The sequence below is a fragment of the Heteronotia binoei genome, unplaced genomic scaffold, assembly GCF_032191835.1.
Source record: "Heteronotia binoei isolate CCM8104 ecotype False Entrance Well unplaced genomic scaffold, APGP_CSIRO_Hbin_v1 ptg001761l, whole genome shotgun sequence".
Taxonomy (NCBI): Eukaryota; Metazoa; Chordata; class Lepidosauria; order Squamata; family Gekkonidae; genus Heteronotia; species Heteronotia binoei.
Window position 1 is genome coordinate 49,351 of NW_026800390.1, and position 23,122 is coordinate 72,472.

A 23,122-nucleotide genomic window follows, 5' to 3' on the forward strand; every position below is an offset into this window, starting at 1 on the left:
TGCTCTGTATTCTTGGTGCTTGGGGAGTGCACAGTGGGAGGGCTTCTTGTGTCCTGGCCCCATTGGTGGACCTCCTGATGGCACCAGGTTTTTTGGCCCCTGTGTGACACAGAGTGTTGGACTGGATGGACCACTGGCCTGATCCAACAGGGCTTCTCTTATGTTCTTATGTGACACAGAGTGTTGGACTGGAGGGGCCATTGGCCTGATTCAACAGGGCTTCTCTTATGTTCTTCTGTGACACAGAGTGTTGGACTGGAGGGGCCACTGGCCTGATCCAACAGGGCTTCTCTTATGTTCTTATGTGACACAGAGTGTTGGACTGGAGGGGCCACTGGCCTGATCCAACAGGGCTTATCTTATGTTCTTATGTGACACAGAGTGATGGACTGGAGGGGCCATTGGCCTGATCCAACAGGGCTTCTCTTATGTTCTTATGTGACACAGAGTGTTGGACTGGATGGACCACTGGCCTGATCCAACAGGGCTTCTCTTATGTTCTTATGTGACACAGAGTGTTGGACTGGAGGGGCCACTGGCCTGATCCAACAGGGCTTCTCTTATGTTCTTATGTGACACAGAGTGTTGGAATGGAGGGGCCACTGGACTGATCCAACAGGGCTTCTCTTATGTTCTTATGTGACACAGAGTGATGGACTGAAGTGGCCATTGGCCTGATCTACCAGGGCTTCTCTTATGTTCTTATGTGACACAGAGTGTTGGAATGGAGGGGCCACTGGCCTGATCCAACAGGGCTTCTCTTATGTGACACAGAGTGTTGGACTGGAGGGGCCACTAGACTGATCCAACAGGGCTTCTCTTATGTTCTTATGTGACACAGAGTGTTGGAATGGAGGGGCCACTGGCCTGATCCAACAGGGCTTCTCTTATGTTCTTATGTGACACAGAGTGTTGGACTGGAGTGGCCATTGGCCTGATCCAACAAGGCTTCTCTTATGTTCTTATGTGACACAGAGTGTTGGAATGGAGGGGCCACTGGCCTGATCCAACATGGCTTCTCTTATGTTCTTATGTGACACAGAGTGTTGGACTGGAAGGGCCACTGGCCTGATCCAACAGGGCTTCTCTTATGTTCTTATGTGACACAGAGTGTTGAACTGGAGTGGCCATTGGTCTGATCTAACAGGGCTTCTCTTATGTTCTTATGTGACACAGAGTGTTGGACTGGATGAACCACTGGCCTGATCCAACAAGGCTTCTCTTATGTTCTTATGTGACACATAGTGTTGGACAGGATGCCATTGGCCTGATCCAACAAGGCTTCTCTTATGTTATTATGTGACACAGAGTGTTGGACTGGAAGGGCCACTGGCCTGATCCAACAAGGCTTCTCTTATGTTATTATGTGACACAGAGTGATGGACTGGAGGGGCCACTGGCCTGATCCAACAGGGCTTCTCTTATGTTCTTATGTGACACAGAGTGATGGACTGGAGGGGCCACTGGCCTGATCCAACAGGGCTTCTCTTTATGTTCTTATGTGACACAGAGTGATGGACTGGAGGGGCCACTGGCCTGATCCAACAGGGCTTCTCTTATGTTCTTATGTGACACAGAGTGTTGGACTGGAGGGGCCATTGGCCTGATCCAACAGGGCTTCTCTTATGTTCTTATGTGACACAGAGTGTTGGACTGGATGGGCCATTGGCCTGATCCAACAAGGCTTCTCTTATGTTCTTATGTGACACAGAGTGTTGGACTGGAGGGGCCATTGGCCTGATCCAACAAGGCTTCTCTTATGTTCTTATGTGACACAGAGTGTTGGACTGGATGGGCCATTGGCCTGATCCAACAGGGCTTCTCTTATGTTCTTATGTGACACAGAGTGTTGGACTGGAGGGGCCACGGGCCTGATCCAACAGGGCTTCTCTTATGTTCTTATGTGACACAGAGTGTTGAACTGGAGTGGCCATTGGCCTGATCTAACAGGGCTTCTCTTATGTTCTTATGTGACACAGAGTGTTGGACTGGATGAACCACTGGCCTGATCCAACAAGGCTTCTCTTATGTTCTTATGTGACACATAGTGTTGGACAGGATGGGCCATTGGCCTGATCCAACAAGGCTTCTCTTATGTTATTATGTGACACAGAGTGTTGGACTGGAAGGGCCACTGGCCTGATCCAACAAGGCTTCTCTTATGTTATTATGTGACACAGAGTGATGGACTGGAGGGGCCACTGGCCTGATCCAACAGGGCTTCTCTTATTGTTCTTATGTGACACAGAGTGATGGACTGGAGGGGCCACTGGCCTGATCCAACAGGGCTTCTTTTATGTTCTTATGTGACACAGAGTGATGGACTGGAGGGGCCACTGGCCTGATCCAACAGGGCTTCTCTTATGTTCTTATGTGACACAGAGTGTTGGACTGGAGGGGCCATTGGCCTGATCCAACAGGGCTTCTCTTATGTTCTTATGTGACACAGAGTGTTGGACTGGATGGGCCATTGGCCTGATCCAACAAGGCTTCTCTTATGTTCTTATGTGACACAGAGTGTTGGACTGGAGGGGCCATTGGCCTGATCCAACAAGGCTTCTCTTATGTTCTTATGTGACACAGAGTGTTGGACTGGATGGGCCATTGGCCTGATCCAACAGGGCTTCTCTTATGTTCTTATGTGACACAGAATGTTGGACTGGAGGGGCCACTGGCCTGATCCAACAGGGCTTCTCTTATGTTCTTATGGGACACAGAGTGATGGACTGGATGGGCCATTGGCCTGATTCAACATGGTTTCTCTTATGTTCTTATGTGACACAGAGTGATGGACTGGAGGGGCCATTGGCCCTGATCCAACAGGGCTTCTCTTATGTTCTTATGAGACACAGAGTGTTGGACTGGATGGGCCATTGGCCTGATTCAACATTCAAGTGCTGTCCTGTCATATTTTCCGAAACAGCTCAGAGCACGTGCAGAATACCTTTCCCGCTAAGGTGGCCAATCCCCGGGTGGAGGCAGGGGATACCCCGGTTTGGTGGCACTCCCCCCACTTCAGGGTCATCAGAAGGCGGGCGAGGGGAGGAAATTCCCATAGGGTATAATGGAAAATTGATCCGTAAAAACATAAGAGAAGCCATGTTGGATCAGGCCAGTGGCCCATCCAGTCCAACTCTCTGTGTCACACAGGGGCCACAAAAATTATACATATATATATATACATATACATATATATACACCCTGTGGCTAATAGCCACTGATGGACCTCTGCTCCATATTTTTATCTAACACCCTCTTGATGCTTGTAGCTGCCGCCACCTCCTGTGGCAGTGAATTCCACATGTTAATCACCCTTTGGGTGAAGAAGGACTTCCTTTTATCCGTTTTAACCCAACTGCTCAGCAATTTCATTGAATGCCCACAAGTTCTTGTATTGTGAGAAAGGGAGAAAAGTACTTCTTTCTGTACTTTCTCCATCCCATGCATAATCTTGTAAACCTCTCTCATGTCACCCCGCAGTCGACGTTTCTCCAAGCTAAAGAGCCTCAAGCATTTTAACCTTTCTTCATAGGGAAAGTGTTCCAACCCTTGAATCATTCTAGTTGCCCTTCTCTGGACTTTTTCCAATGCTATAATATCCTTTTTGAGGTGTGGTGACCAGAATTGCACACAGTATTCCAAATGAGACTGCACCATCGATTTATACAGGGGCATTATGATACTGGCTGATTTGTTTTCAATTCCCTTCCTAATAATTCCCAGCATGGCATTGGCCTTTTTTATTGCCATCGCACACTGTCTCGACATTTTCAGTGAGTTATCTACCACGACCCCAAGATCTTTCTCTTGCTCAGTCTCTGCCAGTTCGCACCCCATCAACTTGCATTTGTAGCTGGGATTTTTGGCCCCAATGTGCATTACTTTGCACTTGCCACATTGAACCTCATCTGCCACGTTGATGCCCACTCACCCAACTTCAACAGATCCCTTTGGAGTGCCTCACAATCCTCTCTGGTTCTCACCACCCTGAACAATTTAGTGTCATCTGCAAACCTGGCCACTTCACTGCTCACTCCCAACTCCAAATCATTTATGAACAAGTTAAAGAGCATGGGATTCAGTACTGAGCCCTGCGGCACCCCACTGCTTACCGTCCTCCACTGCAAAGACTGCCCATTTATACTAACTCTCTGCTTCCTATTAATTAGCCAGTTTTTGATCCACAAGAAGACCTGTCCTTTTACTCCATGATTCTCGAGCTTACTAAGGAGCCTTTGGTGATGAACTTTATCAAAAGCTTTCTGGAAGTCAAGGTAAACAACGTCTATTGGGTCTCCTTTGTCCACATGTTTGTTCACCTCCTCAAAGAAATGTAATAGGTTAGTGAGGCAAGATCTTCCCTTACAGAACCCATGCTGAGTCTTCCTCAATAACTTGTGTTCATCAATGTGCCTACTATTCTGTCCTTGATAATGGTTTCTACCAACTTTCCGGTATTGTAGTCAGACTGACTGGCCTGTAATTCCCCGGATCTCCTCTGGAACCTTTTTTAAAGATGGGGGTGACATTTGCTACCTTCCAGTCCTCAGGAACAGAGGCAGATATGAATGAAAGATTACAGATTTTTGTAAGAAGATCCACAAGTTCAACTTTGAGTTCTTTCAGAACTCTTGGATGTATGCCATCCGGACCTAGTGACTTATTAGTTTTTAATTCGTCTATCAGTTGTAGGACCTCCTCTCTTGTCAACTCAGTCTGACTCAGGTCTTTCAACACCCCTTCCAAAATAAGTGGTTCTGGAGCAGGCAAACATCTTCCACAGTGAAGACGGAGACAAAAAATGCATTCAGCTTCTCAGCCATTTCCCTATCCTCCTTCAGTAATCCTTTGACCCCTTAGTCATCCGAGGGTCCCACTGCCTCCCTGGCTGGTTTCCTGCTTCTAATATATTTGAAGAAATTTTTATTGTTGGTCTTTATGTTTTTTGCAATATGCTCCTCATAGTCCCTTTTTGCCTGCCTGATCACAGTCTTGCATTTGATTTGCCACAGCCTGTGTTCCCTTTTATTAATCTCACTTGAACTAGCTTTCCACCACTTAAAGGAGTCCTTCTTACCTTTTACAGCTTCCATTACTTTGTTGGTTAACCATGCAGGCCTTTTCTTATACCTTTTCTTATCCATGATTATCTGGGGCTCTGGGGAGGCTGTGTTTTGAGGTAGAGGCACCAAATTTGCAGCATAGCATCCAGTGCCTCTCCCCAAAATACCCTCCAAGTTTCAAAAAGATTGGACTGGGGGGGTCCAATTCTATGAGCCCCCAAAGTATCCTTCTATGAGCCCCCAAAGTATCCTATCCTTCATTATTTCCAATGAAGGGAAGACATGTAAAAGGTGTGCGGTCCCTTTAAATGTGATGGCCAGAACTCCCGTTGGAGTTCAGTGATGCTTGTCACAACCTTGCTCCTAGCTGCAACCCAATGACTCCTGGCTCCACCCCCAATGTCTCCTGACTCCTCCCCCAATGTATCCTGGCTCCACCCCCCCAAAGTCTCCTGGCTCCACCCCCCCCAAAGTCTCCTTGCTCCACCCCCAAAGTCCCCAGATAGTTCTTGAATTGGACTTGGTAACCCTATTTCCCGCTCTCATCAACACGACTGCCTCTTTCACCTGCACCAACGAAAGAAAATTCTGACTCAAGATAAACCTTGCACAGAGCTCGAAGCAATTTCCAACCTTTATTCCTTTTCATTTCCAAGAAACACGCACAAAGTTTTATACGGGGACCGGAAGGCAGCGCAAACGCAGAGCGACGCTGGACATTCCGGCATGATGCTAAAGCGCAGTTCTTCGATGGATTCCTGAAGCTGGTTAAGGCTTTAAGAAAAACCAGGAAGCACAGCTGGGCATTGCTGAAGGCAGCACATTCGGCTCTGTTTCCCCTGGACTTTGCCCAAAAAGAAAAGCAGAGCTGCCTTCTCACAAGCTATGAGAAGCCAAGTGCGTCAGTGCCTACCTGCCCGGGGACCAAGGCCACATCCAGACTGCTTCTGCCAGCTCTAAGCAGTTGCCGTGGAAAAGCAATGAACAAAACAGGATTTAGCGTGAGCAGCGTGCAGAGACGTAACTTCTCAGTCCAAAGTTCCAGAACACCCAGTCTGGCAAAAGCTCCCAGCCACACAGTGTTTGACAAACCATGGTTGCTACAAGGGTGGGTAGCAAGTTCTGATCCTTGCACCCAACCTCCGTGTTTGCCCCTTTTGTTTAAAAGAAAAATTAATCTGATTTTGCTCTGGAAGCCACCTGGTCTAGTGAACGCCAATACATCATTAAGCCATGAGGTAGCAAAGTGATTGTGCGGATTCGGCTTCTCACTCGTGGACACCGCAGGACCCTCCACCACCGATTAAGGAGCTCACGAAAATGACAGTGATAACTAACCTGCAACCCCATTCCCGGGCCAAGAGAGAGGCCTTCCTTTAAAGAACGGCTCCCTCTATACCCAAAGCAGCCATCACCATAAGCAAAAATGTAAGCAGAATTTGGAAAGAAAAGATTCACCAAGTGTCCCCTTTGAAGAAGTCTTCAAGCCGGCCAATGAAGCAGGGAGACACACACAAAGGTGGGGACACCTAGAACAAAGGTTATCGACTGGTTGTGCTGCCCTCGTCGCTTTGACAAGTGTTCCTTCCTAAATTCTCAAGCTGAAAGGTTTCACCTTTGGAAGCAGAGGAACGGCTCTGTCTCTAATCCCCAAATATTTGTTCCCTTGCCTTGGCGCTCAGGTTAGTGCCTTCTCAACCCTACAACGGAGAGGCACATAAAGATCCAGCCGCTGGTCCTGTCTTAAGTTTTAGGATAGCGCAGTTTGCCTAGATATCCGAGGGGGTCCCCAATGCTTCCCATTAAAAGCCCCGCGTGGACATTTTGGAAGGGAAACAGGCAGAAGGTAGAAAAGCCCCATGTTTAGGAGGAGAGGTATTTAGAAAAGAAAGGTTTCCCGGCTGGGTTTGGTCGCTAGGAAGGCTGCAACAGAACTGCCCATCTGTAATGGTTCCGATCCTGCACTACACCAGAGGAGCTGGAATACCCGTTGCAAAGGATGCATTCCGAAGTGGGCGTTTGAGGAGCACGGAGTCCACCTTGCTACACCGAGAGCAGGAAAAGGAGCACAGGAAAGAGCAATGTCAGGGGCAGACCGACAGCCAAGTCCCGCCCTGCTCTTGAGTAGTACTTGGCCACCGCCACATTGGGGTTCCCCTGCGTGGGGTCAAACCACATCTGGATGCAGCGGCCGCTGCCCCTCCGGAAAGTGGTGTATTGGTAGGAGCTGCTCCAGATCTTCTCGCACAGGTCTTTGGGTTCAGGGAAGACGAGCGTCCAGGGCCGGCATGGACTCCCCAAGGGACACCGATTACTTCCTAGAATTAAGAAGTGGAAGCAGCCGGTCAGAGACTGCCCCATTGCTGGACACCAGGCTGGAGAGATGCACAGTGGATGAGGCAGGGTTGCCAATCTCCAGGCGGGTAGCAAGGGAACCCCTAAGGGTTCTGTGATTAAACCAGCCTCCAATATAATCAACACATTTTCATTGAAATTTATAAAGAAGAAGAAGATATTGGATTTATATCCCGCCCTCCACTCCGAAGAGTCTCAGAGCGCCTCACAATCTCCTTTCCCTTCCTCCCCCACAACAGACACCCTGTGAGGTAGATGAAGATATTGGATTTATATCCCGCCCTCAATTCCAAAGAGTCTCAGAGCGGCTCACAATCTCCTTTCCCTTCCTCCCCCACAACAGACACCCTGTGAGGTAGATGAAGATATTGGATTTATATCCCGCTGTCCACTCCGAAGAGTCTCAGAGCAGCTCACAATCTCCTTTCCCTTCCTCCCCCACAACAGACACCCTGTGAGGTAGATGACGGTATTGGATTTATATCCCGCCCTCCACTCCGAAGAGTCTCAGAGCGGCTCACAATCTCCTTTACCTTTCCCACCCCCCACAACAGACACCCTGTGAGGTGGGTGGGGCTAAGAGAGCTCTTACAGCAGCTGCCCTTTCAAGGACAACCTCTGCCAGGGCTATGGCTGACCCAAGGCCATTCCAGCAGGTGCAAGCGGAGGAGTGGGGAATCAAACCCGGTTCTCCCAGATAAGAGAGCTCTGGCTGACCCAAGGCCATTCCAGCAGCTGCAAGTGGAGGAGTGGGGAATCATACCTGGATCTCCCAGATAAGAGAGCTCTGGCTGACCCAAGGCCATTCTTGCAGCTGCAAGTGGAGGAGTGGGGAATCAAACCCGGTTCTCCCAGATAAGAGAGCTCTGGCTGACCCAAGGCCATTCCAGCAGGTGCAAGCGGAGGAGTGGGGAATCAAACCCGGTTCTCCCAGATAAGAGTCCACACACTTAACCACTACACCAAACTGGCTCTCATAAAGGAAACCTAAACAACTGCTTAAAGCAGTGAATTGTATATAAGGTGAAATCATACAGTATGCCCAGTCCTTTATAAGGACAAAATAAGGTGAAGTATTATAATACACACAGTCTTTCTTGGGACCAAAAGGCCTCCAATTGGTTTCAGCCAAGAACTGGCAAAGTTGTCTTCTTCACAAGTCAAACTGCTGTAGAAAAAAGCCAACAGAAGCAGACAGCTACGAAGGCGGCGCCTCTCTGCCTCCATTTCTCTGAAGCTTCCACAGGCTTAATGCAAAAGATTACAACGTTGATAATGGAAATCAATCCTTCATGTACAATGAAAGTTATGTTTATAATGAGGTGCTCCAGCGACCATTCAGGTGGGGACAGAGGATCCCCCAGTTTGGAGGCCCTCCCCCCACTTCAGGGTCATCAGAAAGCAGGGGGAGGGGAGGGAAATGTCTGATGGGAACTCTGTTATTCCCTAGGGAGACTTAATCCCATAGGAAATAATGGAGAATTGATTTGCAGGTATCTGGGGCTCTGGGTGGGCTGCTTTTTGAGGTAGAGGCACCAAATTTTCAGTATTGCGTCCAGTGCCTTTCCCCAAAATACTCCACCAGTTTCAAAAAGATTGAATCAGGGGGTCCACCCCAAAGAAGGTGCCCCCGTCCTTCCTTATTTCCTATGGAAGGAAGGCATTTAAACAGGTGTGCGGTCCCTTTAAATGTGATGGCCAGAACTCCCTTCGGAGTTCAAGTTATGCTTGTCACACCCTTGCTCCTGGCTCCGCCCCCCAAACCCCAAGATATTTCTTGAATTGGACTTGGCAACCCTAGGATGAGGAGAAAAATGGGGAATCCCAAAAGATCCAACCCCAGGCCAGGATCCAAAGACCTCGTTACGGCGCGACTCTGGTTTGCAGAACTGGGTAACTAACGTGGCTGCAATCCACAGAAGTCCATGGATTCTTCAGAGATGGCCAGCTGAGCCAAAGAAGAGAGCACCTGGGCTTTGCAGAGGAGTAAGTGACTTGTAGGGTGGCCATAATGTCTGAAGGCCAGCCAGGGACACCTTGGGGGAAGGGGAAGGCAGGGGTGCGCGCGCGCTGCCGGAAACAGGAAATGACGTCACTTCCGGTGACGTCACTTCCGGTGATGGCATGCCACCGCCGGAAACAGGAAGTGACACCACTTCCTGTGACATCATTTCCCCCACGCCACCTGCCGGAAACGGGAAGTGACATCACTTCCTGTGACATCATTTCCCCTGTGCCACCTGCCGGAAGCAGGGAGTGACGTCACTTCCTGTGACATCATTTCCCCCAAATGCCACTGCCGGAAACAGGAAGTGACTTCACAGCACTTCCTGTGACGTCCCCAAAAATCCCCCAAATATCACTGCCGGAAACAATTTTGTTCTCAAATCCTGTATATACTTCATCAGTATATGGGATAAGGCACTTTCTCAACTGTGCTGCATAATGCAGCCTATTTATTTTGTCCTGTTGGCTCTGTTGGCTCTATCTGCGCCACCTTCATCACTTTCGGGGTGTGCATCCCCCAGTGGGGTGGGCTCCCGACTCCCTCCGCCGGCTGCTTCTGATAGCCCTGCGCCCCCTCTTTCATTTGATATGTGTCCCGTGCGGGTGCCACCCTCCCGGCAGGAGATGCCGCAAAATGAGCCCCCTTGAGGCTTATTGCGGCAGGGCTCGGGGGAAGCGAGCTAGACTGCTGTTCTTTTGAGGGGTTATAGAGTGTTTCGAGCCCCTCCCTGTGGCCTGTCACTAATAACACAGGTCGAGACGCAGGACAGGAACCCGGAAGTGACCGACAGGCTGCTTCAGCGTGCCGCTGCGCCGGCCTGCTGGGCCCCACAACAATGGGACCGATGCCACAGGGACGGGCTCGAAACACTCTATAACGTTTCCACAGCAGACTTTTGACCGGGTGGTTTGCCATTGCCTTCCCCAGTAACCTACGCGTTGCCCCCCGGCAAGCTGGATCCTCATTTTACCGACCTCGGAAGGATGGAAGGCTAAGTCAACCTCGGGCCGGCTACCTGAAAACCCAGCTTCCACTGGGATCGAACTCAGGTCGTGAGCAGAGGGCTCCGACTGCAGTACTGCAGCTTTACCACTCTGCGCCACGGGGCTCTCTTTTTTTTTTTTTTTTAGATCGAGACACCACATTTGCAGCATAGCATCCGGTGCCTCTCCTCAAAACACCCCCTGTGTTTTGAAAGGATTGGACCACAGAGTCCAATTCTATAAGCCCCAAAGAAGGTCCCCCTATTCTCTTTGGAGTTCAATCATACTCGTCTCAACCTTGCTCCTGGCTCCACCCCCAACGTCCCCTGGCTCCACCCTTAAAGCCCCCAGACATTTCTTGAACTGGACTGAGCCACCCTCTCCCTGACTCACCCCTGGACCAGTCCCAGCCTTTGTGCCAGTTCTCCTTGCAGGTCATCTGGTCCTTGCAGTCCTCCCACCATTGCTCGCAGTCCTCCTTGCAGAGCGGGACGTTCAGGATCCTCTCCTTGCGCCAAGAGTTGTCGGCCTGCAAGCAAGAACCACAACCGTTAGGGTTCTCACTCTGGACTGGAAAACTCCGGGAAGATTGGGGCCAGAGCTCGGGGAGGGATTTCATTTGAACGCAACCCTCCCGAGCATCCGCATTCTCTGGGAAAATTGATCTCTGCTGTCTGGAGATCAGAACATAAGAACATAAGAGAAGCCCTGTTGGATCAGACCAATGGCCCCTCCTGTCCAACACTCTGTGTCACACAGGGGCAAAAAAAACCAGGTGCCATCAGGAGGTCCACCAGTGGAGCCAGGACACTAGAAGCCCTCCTACTGTACCCCCCCCCAAGCACCAAGAATACAGAGCATCACTGCCCCAGACATAAGAACATAAGAGAACCCATGTTGGATCAGGCCAATGGCCCCTCCAGTCCAACACTCTGTGTCACACAGTAGCCAAAAAACCCAGGTGCCATCAGGAGGTCCATCAGTGGGACGAGGAAACTAGAAGCCCTCCCATTATTGCCTCCCCCAAAGCACCAAGAATAAAGAGCATCACAGCCCCAGACATAAGAACATAAGAGAAGTATGCTGGATCAGGCCAATGGCCCCTCCAGTCCAACACTCTGTGTCACAAAGGAACATAAGAGAAGCCCTGTTGGATCAGGCCAGTGGCCCCTCCAGTCCAACACTCTGTGTCACATAAGAGAAGCCATGTTGGATCAGGCCAATGGCCCCTCCAGTCCAACACTCTGTGTCACATAAGAACATAAGAGAAGCCCTGTTGGATCAGGCCAGTGGCCCCTCCAGTCCAACACTCTGTGTCACAAAGGAACATAAGAGAAGCCCTGCTGGATCAGGCCAGTGGCCCCTCCAGTCCAACACTCTGTGTCACATAAGAACATAAGAGAAGCCCTGTTGGATCAGGCCAGTGGCCCCTCCAGTCCAACACTCTGTGTCACATAAGAACATAAGAGAAGCCGTGTTGGATCAGGCCAGTGGCCCCTCCAGTCCAACACTCTGTGTCACATCAGAACATAAGAGAAGCCCTGTTGGATCAGGCCAGTGGCCCATCCAGTCCAACACTCTGTGTCACATCAGAACATAAGAGAAGCCCTGTTGGATCAGGCCAGTGGCCCCTCCAGTCCAACACTCTGTGTCACCTAAGAACATAAGAGAAGCCATGTCGGATCAGGCCAATGGCCCATCCAGTCCAACATTCTGTGTCACATAAGAACATCAGAGAAGCCATGTTGGATCAGGCCAGTGGCCCATCCAGTCCAACACTCTGTGTCACATAAGAGAAGCCCTGTTGGGTCAGGCCAATGGCCCATCCAGTCCAACACTCTGTGTCACATAAGAACATAAGAGAAGCCCTGTTGGGTCAGGCCAATGGCCCATCCAGTCCAACACTCTGTATCACATAAGAACATAAGAGAAGCCCAGTTGGGTCAGGCCAATGGCCCATCCAGTCCAACACTCTGTGTCACATAAGAACATAAGAGAAGCCATGTTGGATCAGGCCAGTGGCCCCTCCAGTCCAACACTCTGTGTCACATAAGAGAAGCCATATTGGATCAGGCCAGTGGCCCATCCAGTCCAACACTCTGTGTCACACAGCGGCCAAAAAAACCAGGTGCCATCAGGAGGTCCACCAGTGGGGCCAGGACACCAGAAGCCCTCCCACTGTGCCCCCCCAAGCACAAGAATACAGAGCATCACTGCCCCAGACAGAGAGTTTCAACAATATGCTGAGTCTAAGAGCCACTGATGGACCTCTGCTTCCTTGCATGTCCCCTGGAGACCGCCTGAAGCCAGCCCATCAAGGATTGGCTCTGCTCTTTGGGACCAAACTACACCACCCCACAGGGCCTTGAAACGAAGCAGAGGGATCATTTCATCAACCAAGAAAGGTCGAGGATGACCTCTGGCAGAAGGAACAAGCCAGGCCACACAGCCTGAGCTTTTAGGCCCAGCTAGGGGATATAGAGAGACACAGAACATCAAGGGGCCTCGAAAGTCATCTAGTCCTGCTGCCTGCACAATTCATAGAACTTAGAATCCTAGAGTTGGAAGGGACCTCCAGGGTCATCTAGTCCAACCCCCTGCACAATGCAGGAAACTCACAAACATCTCCCCCTAAATTCACAGGATCTTCATCGCTGTCAGATGGCCATCTAGCCTCTGTTGAATAACCTCCAAGGAAGGAGAGCCCACCACCTCCCAAGGAAGCCTGGTCCACTGAGGAACCGCTCTAAACTCACAAACCCCTCCCCCTAAATTCACAGGATCTTCATTGCTGTCAGATGGCCATCTAGCCTCTGTTTAAAAACCTCCAAGGAAAGAGAGCCCACCACCTCCGGAGGAGAAAGCCTGTTCCACTGTGGAATCACTCTAGCGGTCAGGAAGTTCTTCCTAATGTGGAGCCGGAAACACTTTTGATTTAATTTCAACCCACTGGTTCTGGTCCTACCTTCTGGGGCCACAGAAAACAATTCCACCCCATCCTCTAGAGGACAGCCCTTCAAGTACTTGAAGATGGTGATCTTATCACCTCTCAGCCACCTCCTCTCCAGGCTAAACAGGCCCAGCTCCTTCAACCTTTCCTCAAAGAACTTCGTCTCCAGACCCCTCACCATCTTTCTTGCCCTCCTCTGAACCCGTTTCAGCTTGTCTAGATCCTTCTTAAAATGTGGTGCCCCAAATTGAACACAATACTCCAGATGAGGTCTTACCAGAGTAGAGTAAAGCGATACCATCACTTCATGTGATCTGGACACTAGACTTCTGTTGATACAGCCCCAAACTGCATTTGCCTTTTTAGCCGCCGCATCACACTGTTGACTCATGTTCAGCGTATGGTCCACTAAGACCCCGAGATCCTTTTCTGTTAATACAGCCCAAAATGTGCTCCACCCCCACCTACCAGGTTAATCCACGGCCCCAGGTTGGGTGAGCATTCGTACAAACAGGTGTCCTGGATAAAGTGCTTTTTGCACTCCTTCGACATGATGCCGCAGTGGTTCCAGTTGAAGTTGTACAGGTACGACTCATCGTTGTGCGCCTCCTGGCTGGTGTTGGTTGTGCAGCAGGAATTGTTTTTCCACGGGGAACACTGCGGGATTGGAAAAGGGGGGGGGGGTGATTTCCGCCAGGAATGGCAGATGAACCAGTATGAAAACAGCAACATCCAACATCTCCAAGGAATTTTGGGTGGTATACCAGTTCAGGTTTAGCAAGGTTTAAAGCAGGGGTAGGGAACCTTTTTTCTGCCAAGGGCCATATGGATATTTATAACAACATTCGTGGGCCATAAAATTATCCTACAACTCCTACAAGAGCTGTGGCTGACCCAAGGCCATTCCAGCAGCTGCAAGTGAAGGAGTGGGGAATCAAGCCCGGTTCTCCCAGATAAGAGTCCATTTACCTTTCTCTTTTTACCTTCCTATGCCACAACAGACACCCTGGGAGGTGGGTGGGGCTGAGAGAGCTCCGACAGAAGCTGCCCTTTCAAGGACAACTCCTGCAAGAGCTATGGCTGACCAAAGGCCATTCCAGCAGCTGCAAGTGGAGGAGTGGGGAATCAACCCCGTTCTCCCAGATAAGAGTTCTTTTACCTTTCTCTTTTTACCTTTCTTTGCTACAAAAGACATACTGTGAGGTGGGTGGGTCTGAGAGAGCACTGACAGCAGCTGCCCTTTCAAGGACAACCTCTGCCAGAGCTATGGCTGACCCCAGGCCATTCCAGCAGCTGCACGTGGAGGAGTGGGGAATCAAACCCGGTTCTCCCAGATAAGAGAGCTCTGGCTGACCCAAGGCCATTCCAGCAGCTGCACGTGGAGGAGTGGGGAATCAAACCCGGTTCTCCCACATAAGAGAGTTCTGGCTGACCCAAGGCCATTCCAGCAGCTGCAAGTGGAGGACGGGGGAATCAAACCTGGTTCTCCCAGATAAGAGAGCTCTGGCTGACCCAAGGCCATTCCTGCAGGTGCAAGTGGAGGAGTGGGGAATCAAACCCGGTTCTCCCAGATAAGAGAGCTCTGGCTGACCCAAGGCCATTCCAGCAGCTGCAAGTGGAGGAGTGGGGAATCAAACCCGGTTCTCCCAGATAAGAGAGCTCTGGCTGATCCAAGGCCATTCCAGCAGCTGCAAGTGGAGGAGTGGGGAATCAAATCCGGTTCTCCCAGATAAGAGAGCTCTGGCTGACCCAAGGCCATTCCAGCAGCTGCAAGTGGAGGACGGGGGAATCAAACCTGGTTCTCCCAGATAAGAGAGCTCTGGCTGACCCAAGGCCATTCCTGCAGGTGCAAGTGGAGGAGTGGGGAATCAAACCCGGTTCTCCCAGATAAGAGAGCTCTGGCTGACCCAAGGCCATTCCAGCAGCTGCAAGTGGAGGAGTGGGGAATCAAACCCGGTTCTCCCAGATAAGAGAGCTCTGGCTGACCCAAGGCCATTCCAGCAGCTGCAAGTGGAGGACGGGGGAATCAAACCTGGTTCTCCCAGATAAGAGAGCTCTGGCTGACCCAAGGCCATTCCTGCAGGTGCAAGTGGAGGAGTGGGGAATCAAACCCGGTTCTCCCAGATAAGAGAGCTCTGGCTGACCCAAGGCCATTCCAGCAGCTGCAAGTGGAGGAGTGGGGAATCAAACCCGGTTCTCCCAGATAAGAGAGCTCTGGCTGACCCAAGGCCATTCCAGCAGCTGCAAGTGGAGGACGGGGGAATCAAACCTGGTTCTCCCAGATAAGAGAGCTCTGGCTGACACAAGGCCATTCCAGCAGCTGCAAGTGAAGGAGTGGGGAATCAAGCCCGGTTCTCCCAGATAAGAGTCCATTTACCTTTCTCTTTTTACCTTTCTCTACCACAACAGACACCCTGTGAGGTGGGTGGGGCTGAGAGAGCTCTGACAGAAGCTGCCCTTTCAAGGACAACTCCTTCAAGAGCTATGGCTGACAAAAGCCATTCCAGCAGCTGCAAGTGGAGGAGTGGGGAATCAACCCCGTTCTCCCAGATAAGAGTTCTCTTACCTTTCTCTTTTTACCTTTCTTTGCCACAACAGACACACTGTGAGGTGGGTGGGTCTGAGAGAGCTCTGACAGCAGCTGCCCTTTCAAGGACAACCTCTGCCAGAGCTCTGGCTGACCCAAGGCCATTCCTGCAGGTGCAAGTGGAGGAGGGGGGAATCAAACCCAGTTCTGCCACATAAGAGAGCTCTGGCTGACCCAAGGCCATTCCTGCAGGTGCAAGTGGAGGAGTGGGGAATCAAACCCGGTTCTGCCACATAAGAGAGCTCTGGCTGACCCAAGGCCATTCCTGCAGGTGCAAGAGGAGTAGTGGGGAATCAAACCCAGTTCTGCCACATAAGAGAGCTCTGGCTGACCCAAGGCCATTCCTGCAGGTGCAAGTGGAGGAGTGGGGAATCAAACCCAGTTCTCCCAGATAAGAGAACTCTGGCCGGCCCAATGCCATTCCAGCAGCTGCACGTGGAGGAGTGGGGAATCAAACCCGGTTCTCCCACATAAGAGAGCTATGGCTAACCCAAGGCCATTCCAGTAGCTGCAAGTGGAGGAGTGGGGAATCAAACCTGGTTCTCCCAGATAAGAGAGCTCTGGCTGACCCAAGGCCATTCCAGCAGTTGCAAGTGGAGGAGTGGGGAATCAAACCCAGTTCTCCCAGATAAGAGAGCTCTGGCTAGCCAAGGCCATTCCAGCAGCTGCAAGTGGAGGAGGGGGGAATCAAACCCGGTTCTGCCAGATAAGAGAGCTCTGGCTGACCCAAGGCCATTCCTGCAGGTGCAAGTGGAGGAGGGGGGAATCAAACCCGGTTCTGCCAGATAAGAGAACTCTGGCCGACCCAATGCCATTCCAGCAGCTGCACGTGGAGGAGTGGGGAATCAAACCCGGTTCTCCCACATAAGAGAGCTATGGCTAACCCAAGGCCATTCCAGTAGCTGCAAGTGGAGGAGTGGGGAATCAAACCTGGTTCTCCCAGATAAGAGAGCTATGGCTAACCCAAGGCCATTCCAGCAGCTGCAAGTGGAGGAGCGGGGAATCAAACCGGTTCTCCCAGATAAGGGAGCTCTGGCTGACCCAAGGCCATTCCAGCAGCTGCACGTGGAGGAGTGGGGAATCAAACCCAGTTCTCCCAGATAAGAGAACTCTGGCCTACCCAAGGCCATTCCAGCAGCTGCACGTGGAGGAGTGGAGAATCAAACCCAGTTCTCCCAGATAAGAGAGCTATGGCTAACCCAAGGCCATTCCAGTAGCTGCAAGTGGAGGAGCGGGGAATCAAACCTCGTTCTCCCAGATAAGAGAGCTATGGCTAACCCAAGGCCATTCCAGCAGCTGCAAGTGGAGGAGCGGGAAATCAAACCTGGTTCTCCCAGATAAGAGAGCTCTGGCTGACCCAAGGCCATTCCAGCAGCTGCAAGTGGAGGAGTGGGGAATCAAACCGGTTCTCCCAGATAAGAGATCTCTGGCTGACCCAAGGCCATTCCAGCAGGTGCAAGTGGAGGAGGGGGGAATCAAACCCAGTTCGCCCATATAAGAGAGCTCTGGCTGACCCAAGGCCATTCCAGCAGCTGCAAGTGCAGGAGTGGGGAATCAAACCTGGTTCTCCCAGATAAGAGAGCTCTGGCTGACCCAACGCCATTCCAGCAGCTGCAAGTGCAGGAGTGGGGAATCAAACCTGGTTCTCCCAGATAAGAGAGCTCTGGCTGACCCAAGGCCATTCCAGCAGCTGCAAGTGGAGGAGTGGGGAATCAAACCGGTTCTCCCAGATAAGAGAGCTCTGGCTGACCCAAGGCCATTCCAGCAGCTGCAAGTGGAGGAGGGGGGAATCAAACCGGTTCTCCCAGATAAGAGAGCTCTGGCTGCCCCAAGGCAATTCCAGCAGCTGCAAGTGGAGGAGTGGGGAATCAAACCCGGTTCTCCCAGGTAAGAGAGCCCTGGCTGACCCAAGGCCATTCCAGCAGCTGCCAGTGGAGGAGTGGGGAATCAAACCCGGTTCTCCCAGGTAAGAGAGCCCTGGCTGACCCAAGGCCATTCCAGCAGCTGCCAGTGGAGGAGTGGGGAATCAAACCCGGTTCTCCCAGGTAAGAGAGCTCTGGCTGACCCAAGGCCATTCCAGCAGCTGCACGTGGAGGAGTGGGGAATCAGATCCGGTTCTCCCAGATAAGAATTTGCGCACTTAACCACTACCTCAAACTGGCTCGCAGTCCCTTTCCCTTTTACCGATGCAACTCCTTAACCATTTCATGCCAGGACAGTCCTATTTACTTGTGCAGAAAACCCTTTGGAGCCCTTCTGTTTTGCAGACTTTCCCAAAAGCCAGCAGACCGAGAGCCCTCGTCTCCTAGGTCCGTTCCCCCCCAGCCGTTACAGGAGCCTGGCTGATAGCAGGAGCAGAGGCTGTGCACTGCTTGGGGGCCAGCTTCTCTGTGGCCCCCAAACTCAGTGGAGCAGAGGCTGTGCACTGCTTGGGGATGTCCAGAGAACCAAGAATTGGCAGCAAGGTAGGCTTCCTCACAAGGAAGGTTTCCACCTCCAGGTGGGGGCTGGAGATCTCCTGGAATCACAGCTTTAGGGCCCCAGTTTGGGGTCTGCCCTACCTGATTATGAAGGGCGTCTTCTAGTCCAGGTTTCTCTTTATGGTGCTTGGCATTCATGCACATGTTCAGCAGGGATTCCTGCACTGCCGCCACCGCCAAGACGCCCAGCAAGTTCAGCCACAGCCACCGGGCTGCCATCTCTCCCCCTACAAGAAAGGCCACAGCTGCAGAAACTGAGCCCGTGCACGACCCGTCCCCCTCCCACGGATTGTCAGATTAAGGCTCGCGGTGGTTGGAGCAGCTATGCGCCGTGCCAAGGCACACAAAGGACTGAGCACCATGATGCAGGAGGGCTCTGAATAACCAAAAGCAAATACAGCTGCTGCTTCTGGCCTCTGCAGGGAACCCGTTTCAGTTTGCCCCGTTTGCAGTCCTTGTTCCTTTCTCTTTTTTTACCTTTCTCTGCCACAACAGACACCTTGTGAGGTGGGTGGGGCTGAGAGAGCTCTGACAGAAGCTGCCCTTTCGAGGACAACTCCTGCGAGAGCTCTGGCTGACCCCAGGCCATGCCAGCAGCTGCAAGTGGAGGAATGGGGTATCAAACCCAGTTCTCCCAGATAAGAGAGCTCCGGCTGACCCCAGGCCATTCCAGCAGCTACAAGTGGAGGAGGGGGGAATAAAACCCAGTTCTCCCAGATAACAGAGCTCTGGCTGACCCCAGGCCATTCCATCAGGTGCAAGTGGAGGAGTGGGGAATCAAACCCGGTTCTCCCAGATAAGAGAGCTATGGCTGACCCAAGGCCATTCCAGCAGCTGCAAGTGGAGGAGTGGGGAATCAAACCCGGTTCTCCCAGATAAGAGAGCTCTGGCTGACCCCAGGCCATTCCAGCAGGTGCAAGTGGAGGGGGGGTGAATCAAAGCCAGTTCTCCCAGATAAGAGAGCTCTGGCTGCCCCAAGGCCATCCCAGCAGCTGCAAGTGGAGGAGTGGGGAATCAAACCCGGTTCTCCCAGATAAGAGAGCTCTGGCTGACCCAAGGCCATTCCAGCAGCTGCAAGTGGAGGAGTGGGGAATCAAACCCGGTTCTCCCAGATAAGAGAGCTCTGGTGACCCCAGGCCATTCCATCAGGTGCAAGTAGAGGAGTGGGGAATCAAACCCGGTTCTCCTAGATAAGAGCGCTCTGGCTGACCCCAGGCCATGCCAGCAGCTGCAAGTGGAGGAGTGGGGAATCAAACCCGGTTCTCACAGATCTCTGGCTGACCCCAGGCCATTCCAGCAGGTGCAAGTGGAGGAGGGGTGAATCAAAGCCAGTTCTCCCAGATAAGAGAGCTCTGGCTGCCCCAAGGCCATTCCAGCAGGTGCAAGTGGAGGAGTGGGAAATCAAGCTGCTGTGAGAGCCGTCTCAGCCCCAACCACCTCACAGGGTGTCTGTTGTGGGGAAGAGAAGATATAGGAGATTGTGAGCCACTCTGAGACTCTGATCCAGATAGAAGGGCAGGGTATAAATCTGACATTCTTCTTCTTCTCCTCCTCCACTTGCAGCTGCTGGAATGGCCTTGGGTCAGCCATAGCTTTGGTAGGAGATTGTAAGCCGCTCTGAGTCTCTGATACAAAGAGAAGGGCGGGGTATAAATCTGCTTGTCACACCCTCGCTCCTGGCTCCACCCCCAATGTCTCCTGGCTCCACCCCCAAAGTCTCTTGGCTCCACTCCCCAAAGTTCCCAGATATTTCATGAATTGGACTTGGCAACCCTATACCATGCTGGTGAGCTGGCATCACAAGGCTGAGGTCTGGTACCTGGCATGTAATGTAATGCCAGGTACCAGGGAATAGCTGCAAACTTTGCTTTGTGCTCTGGCTCTTTCCTTTGCTAAAGAGTCGCTGTGGCTGAGTGAGTTCAATGAGGATGTCCCCACAGGGTAGGGGCTAGACCTCCGTTCTGCCCCACCCAGCCCCCTCCCCTCCACATGCCCAAGAAAGAAGGTCACCAGCAAGTAACACCAGCAGCACCAAGAAGAGGATATTGGATTGATATCCTGCTCTCCACTCTGAATCTCAGAGCGGCTCACAATTTCCTTCATCTTCCTCCCCCACAACAGATACCCTGTGAGGTGGGTGGGGCTGAGAGAGCTCTCACAACAGCTGCCCTTTCAAGGACAACCTCTGCAGAGCTATGGCTGACCCAAGGCCACTCCAGCAGGTGCAAGTGGGGGAGTGGGGAATCAAACTCGGTTTTCCCAGATAAGAGTCCATGCACTTCACCACTACACCAACACTGGCTCTCTAATAAGAAGATATTGGATTTACTATTCCGCCCTCCGCTCAGAGTGGCTCACAATCCCCTTTACCTCCCCTCCCCCAACAACAAACACCCTGTGAGGCGAGGGGGGCTGAGAGAGCTCTCACAGGAGCTGCCCTTTCAAGAACACCTCTGCAAGAGCTACAGCTGACCCAAGGCCATTCCAGCAGCTTCAAGTGGAGGAGTGAGGAATCAAACCTGGTTCTCTCAGATAAAGAGTCCACTACACCAGACTGGTTACACCAACAAAGCTTGCATTCCGCAGCTGCAAAGAGAACAGGCCTTGCTTGGCCAAGAATGCTCCTTCTCTCCCCCATTGCACAGCCCTCCCCAAGTCTAGAACCCACCCCCCGCCACCCACAGAGCAGGACCCTGCTGCTTTACCCACCTGCACACCTGAGCAGTCCACCAGGAAGACCCAACAAGCTCTGAGCCCCACCCGGTCTCCTTCTTCCAAGAGCGGTTTAAGAACTAATCCTTCCCGGTCTAACGAGGCTGAGCCGACCTCAAGACCTTTAAAGGAACTGCCTGGGAAATGCAGATTTTCCTCCAAGGAACCAGGTCCAAAGAGCAATTGAGTGGCCTTTGTTCTCTTAACACCCTTGGCAGGGACCTAGGGTTGCCAATCCCCAGGTGGGGGCAGGGTGGTCAGAAAGCGGGGGGAGGGGAGGGAAATGTCTTCTGGGAACTCTGTTCTTCCCTATGGAGATTTATTCCCATAGAAAACATGGAGAATTGATCCGCGGGTATCTGGGGCTCTGGGCGGGCTGTTTTTTGGTGTAGAGGCACCAAATTTTCAGTATAGCATCTAGTACCTCTCCCCAAAATACCCACCAAGTTTCAAAAAGATTGGACTAGGGGGTCCAATTCTATGAGCCCCAAAAGAAGGTGCCCTTATCCTTCATTATTTCCTATGGAAGGAAGGAATTGAAAAGGTGTGCCGTCCCTTTAAATGTGAGGGCCAGAACTCCCTTTGGAGTTCAATTATGCTTGTCACAGCCTTGATCTTGGCTCCACCCCCAAAGATATTTCTTGAATTGGACTTGGCAACCCTACAGGAACCCCCTTTGCGGTGGACCTTTGCCCTTTGTCTGCCAAGCGTGAGACCGCCGAGGCCAGCTTCTCTGTGGCCCCCAAACTCAGTGGAGCAGAGGCTGTGCACTGCTTGGGGATGTCCAGAGAACCAAGAACTGGCAGCAAGGTAGGCTTCCTCACAAGGGAGGTTTCCACCTCCAGGTGGGGGCTGGAGATCTCCTGGAATCACAGCTTTATAGAATCATAGAATCATAGAGTTGGAAGGGACCTCCAGGGTCATCTAGTCCAACCCCCTGCGCAATGCAGGAAACTCACAAACACCTCCCCCTAAATTCACAGGATCTTCACTATAGAATCATATAATTATAGAATCATATAGAATTCATTATCTCCACATATAAACCGCTTGCTTATTTCTTTATTTATTTAAATCATGCCTTCCACTTCTCCAGGAGGACTGCTTTGGATGCTCCCAAGGTCCCTTTGCGTCCCTAAACGCAGCTCTTCTGGACTTTGATAGAGGTTTAAAAGATAATGCATGGGATGGAGAAAGCAGAGAAAGAGGTACTTTTCTCCCTTTCTCACAAGACGAGAACTCGTGGGCATTCAATGAAAGTGCTGAGCAGTCGGGTTAGAACGGATAAAAGGAAGTCCTTCTTCACCCAAAGGGTGATTAACAGGTGGAATTCACTGCCACAGGAGGTGGTGGTGGCTGCAAGCATAGGGGATTGGATCCGTATATGGAGCAGAGGTCCATCGGTGGGTATAGATGGAACTCTCTGTCTGGGTCAGGGATGCTCTGTATTCTTGGTGCTTGTGGGGGGCACAGTGGGAGGGCTTCTAGTGTCCTGGCCCCGCTGGTGGACCTCCTGATGGCACCTGGGTTTTTTGGCCACTGTGGGACACAGAGTGTTGGACTGGATGGGCCATTGGCCAGGTCCAACATGGCTTCTCTTATGTTCTTATGACTTTGCCCTCAAATCTCCAGGTATTTTGGTGTAGTAGTTAAGTAGGAGCCAGTTTGATGTTGTGGTTAAGTGCGCAGAATCTTATCTGGGAGTACCGGGTTTAATTCCCCCCTCCTCCACTTACAGCTGCTGGAATGGCGTTGGGTCAGCCAGAGCTCTCTTATCTGGGAGAACCGGGTTTGCTTCCCCACTCCTCCACTTGCAGCTGCTGGAATGGCTTTGGGTCAGCCAGAGCTCTCTTATCTGGGAGAACCGGGTTTGATTCCCCACTCCTCCACTTGCAGCTGCTGGAATGGCCTTGGATCAGCCAGAGCTGTCTTATCTGGGAGAACTGGGTATGATTCCCCACTCCTCCCCTTGCAGCTGCTAGAA

The 23,122-nt window shown here is 51.7% G+C and overlaps 1 protein-coding gene across 2 annotated transcripts; it reads right to left on the reverse strand.

The window, feature by feature from the left end:
- Positions 1-5,679: 5,679 nt before the first annotated feature.
- Positions 5,680-21,379, reverse strand: LOC132565868 (folate receptor alpha-like). 2 transcript variants are annotated; one of them, XM_060230529.1, is made up of 5 exons: positions 21,136-21,379; positions 18,508-18,653; positions 13,828-14,016; positions 10,803-10,938; positions 5,680-7,381 (listed from the first exon to the last, which is right to left on the reverse strand). In XM_060230529.1, the coding sequence occupies exons 2-5, from the start codon at positions 18,643-18,645 to the stop codon at positions 7,107-7,109; spliced, it is 738 nt and encodes a 245-aa protein (XP_060086512.1). In that variant the 5' UTR covers positions 18,646-18,653; positions 21,136-21,379; the 3' UTR covers positions 5,680-7,106. The 2 variants fall into 2 exon arrangements, with proteins under 2 accessions (XP_060086512.1, XP_060086513.1); XM_060230530.1 differs by having other exon boundaries at positions 21,144-21,306.
- Positions 21,380-23,122: the final 1,743 nt, after the last annotated feature.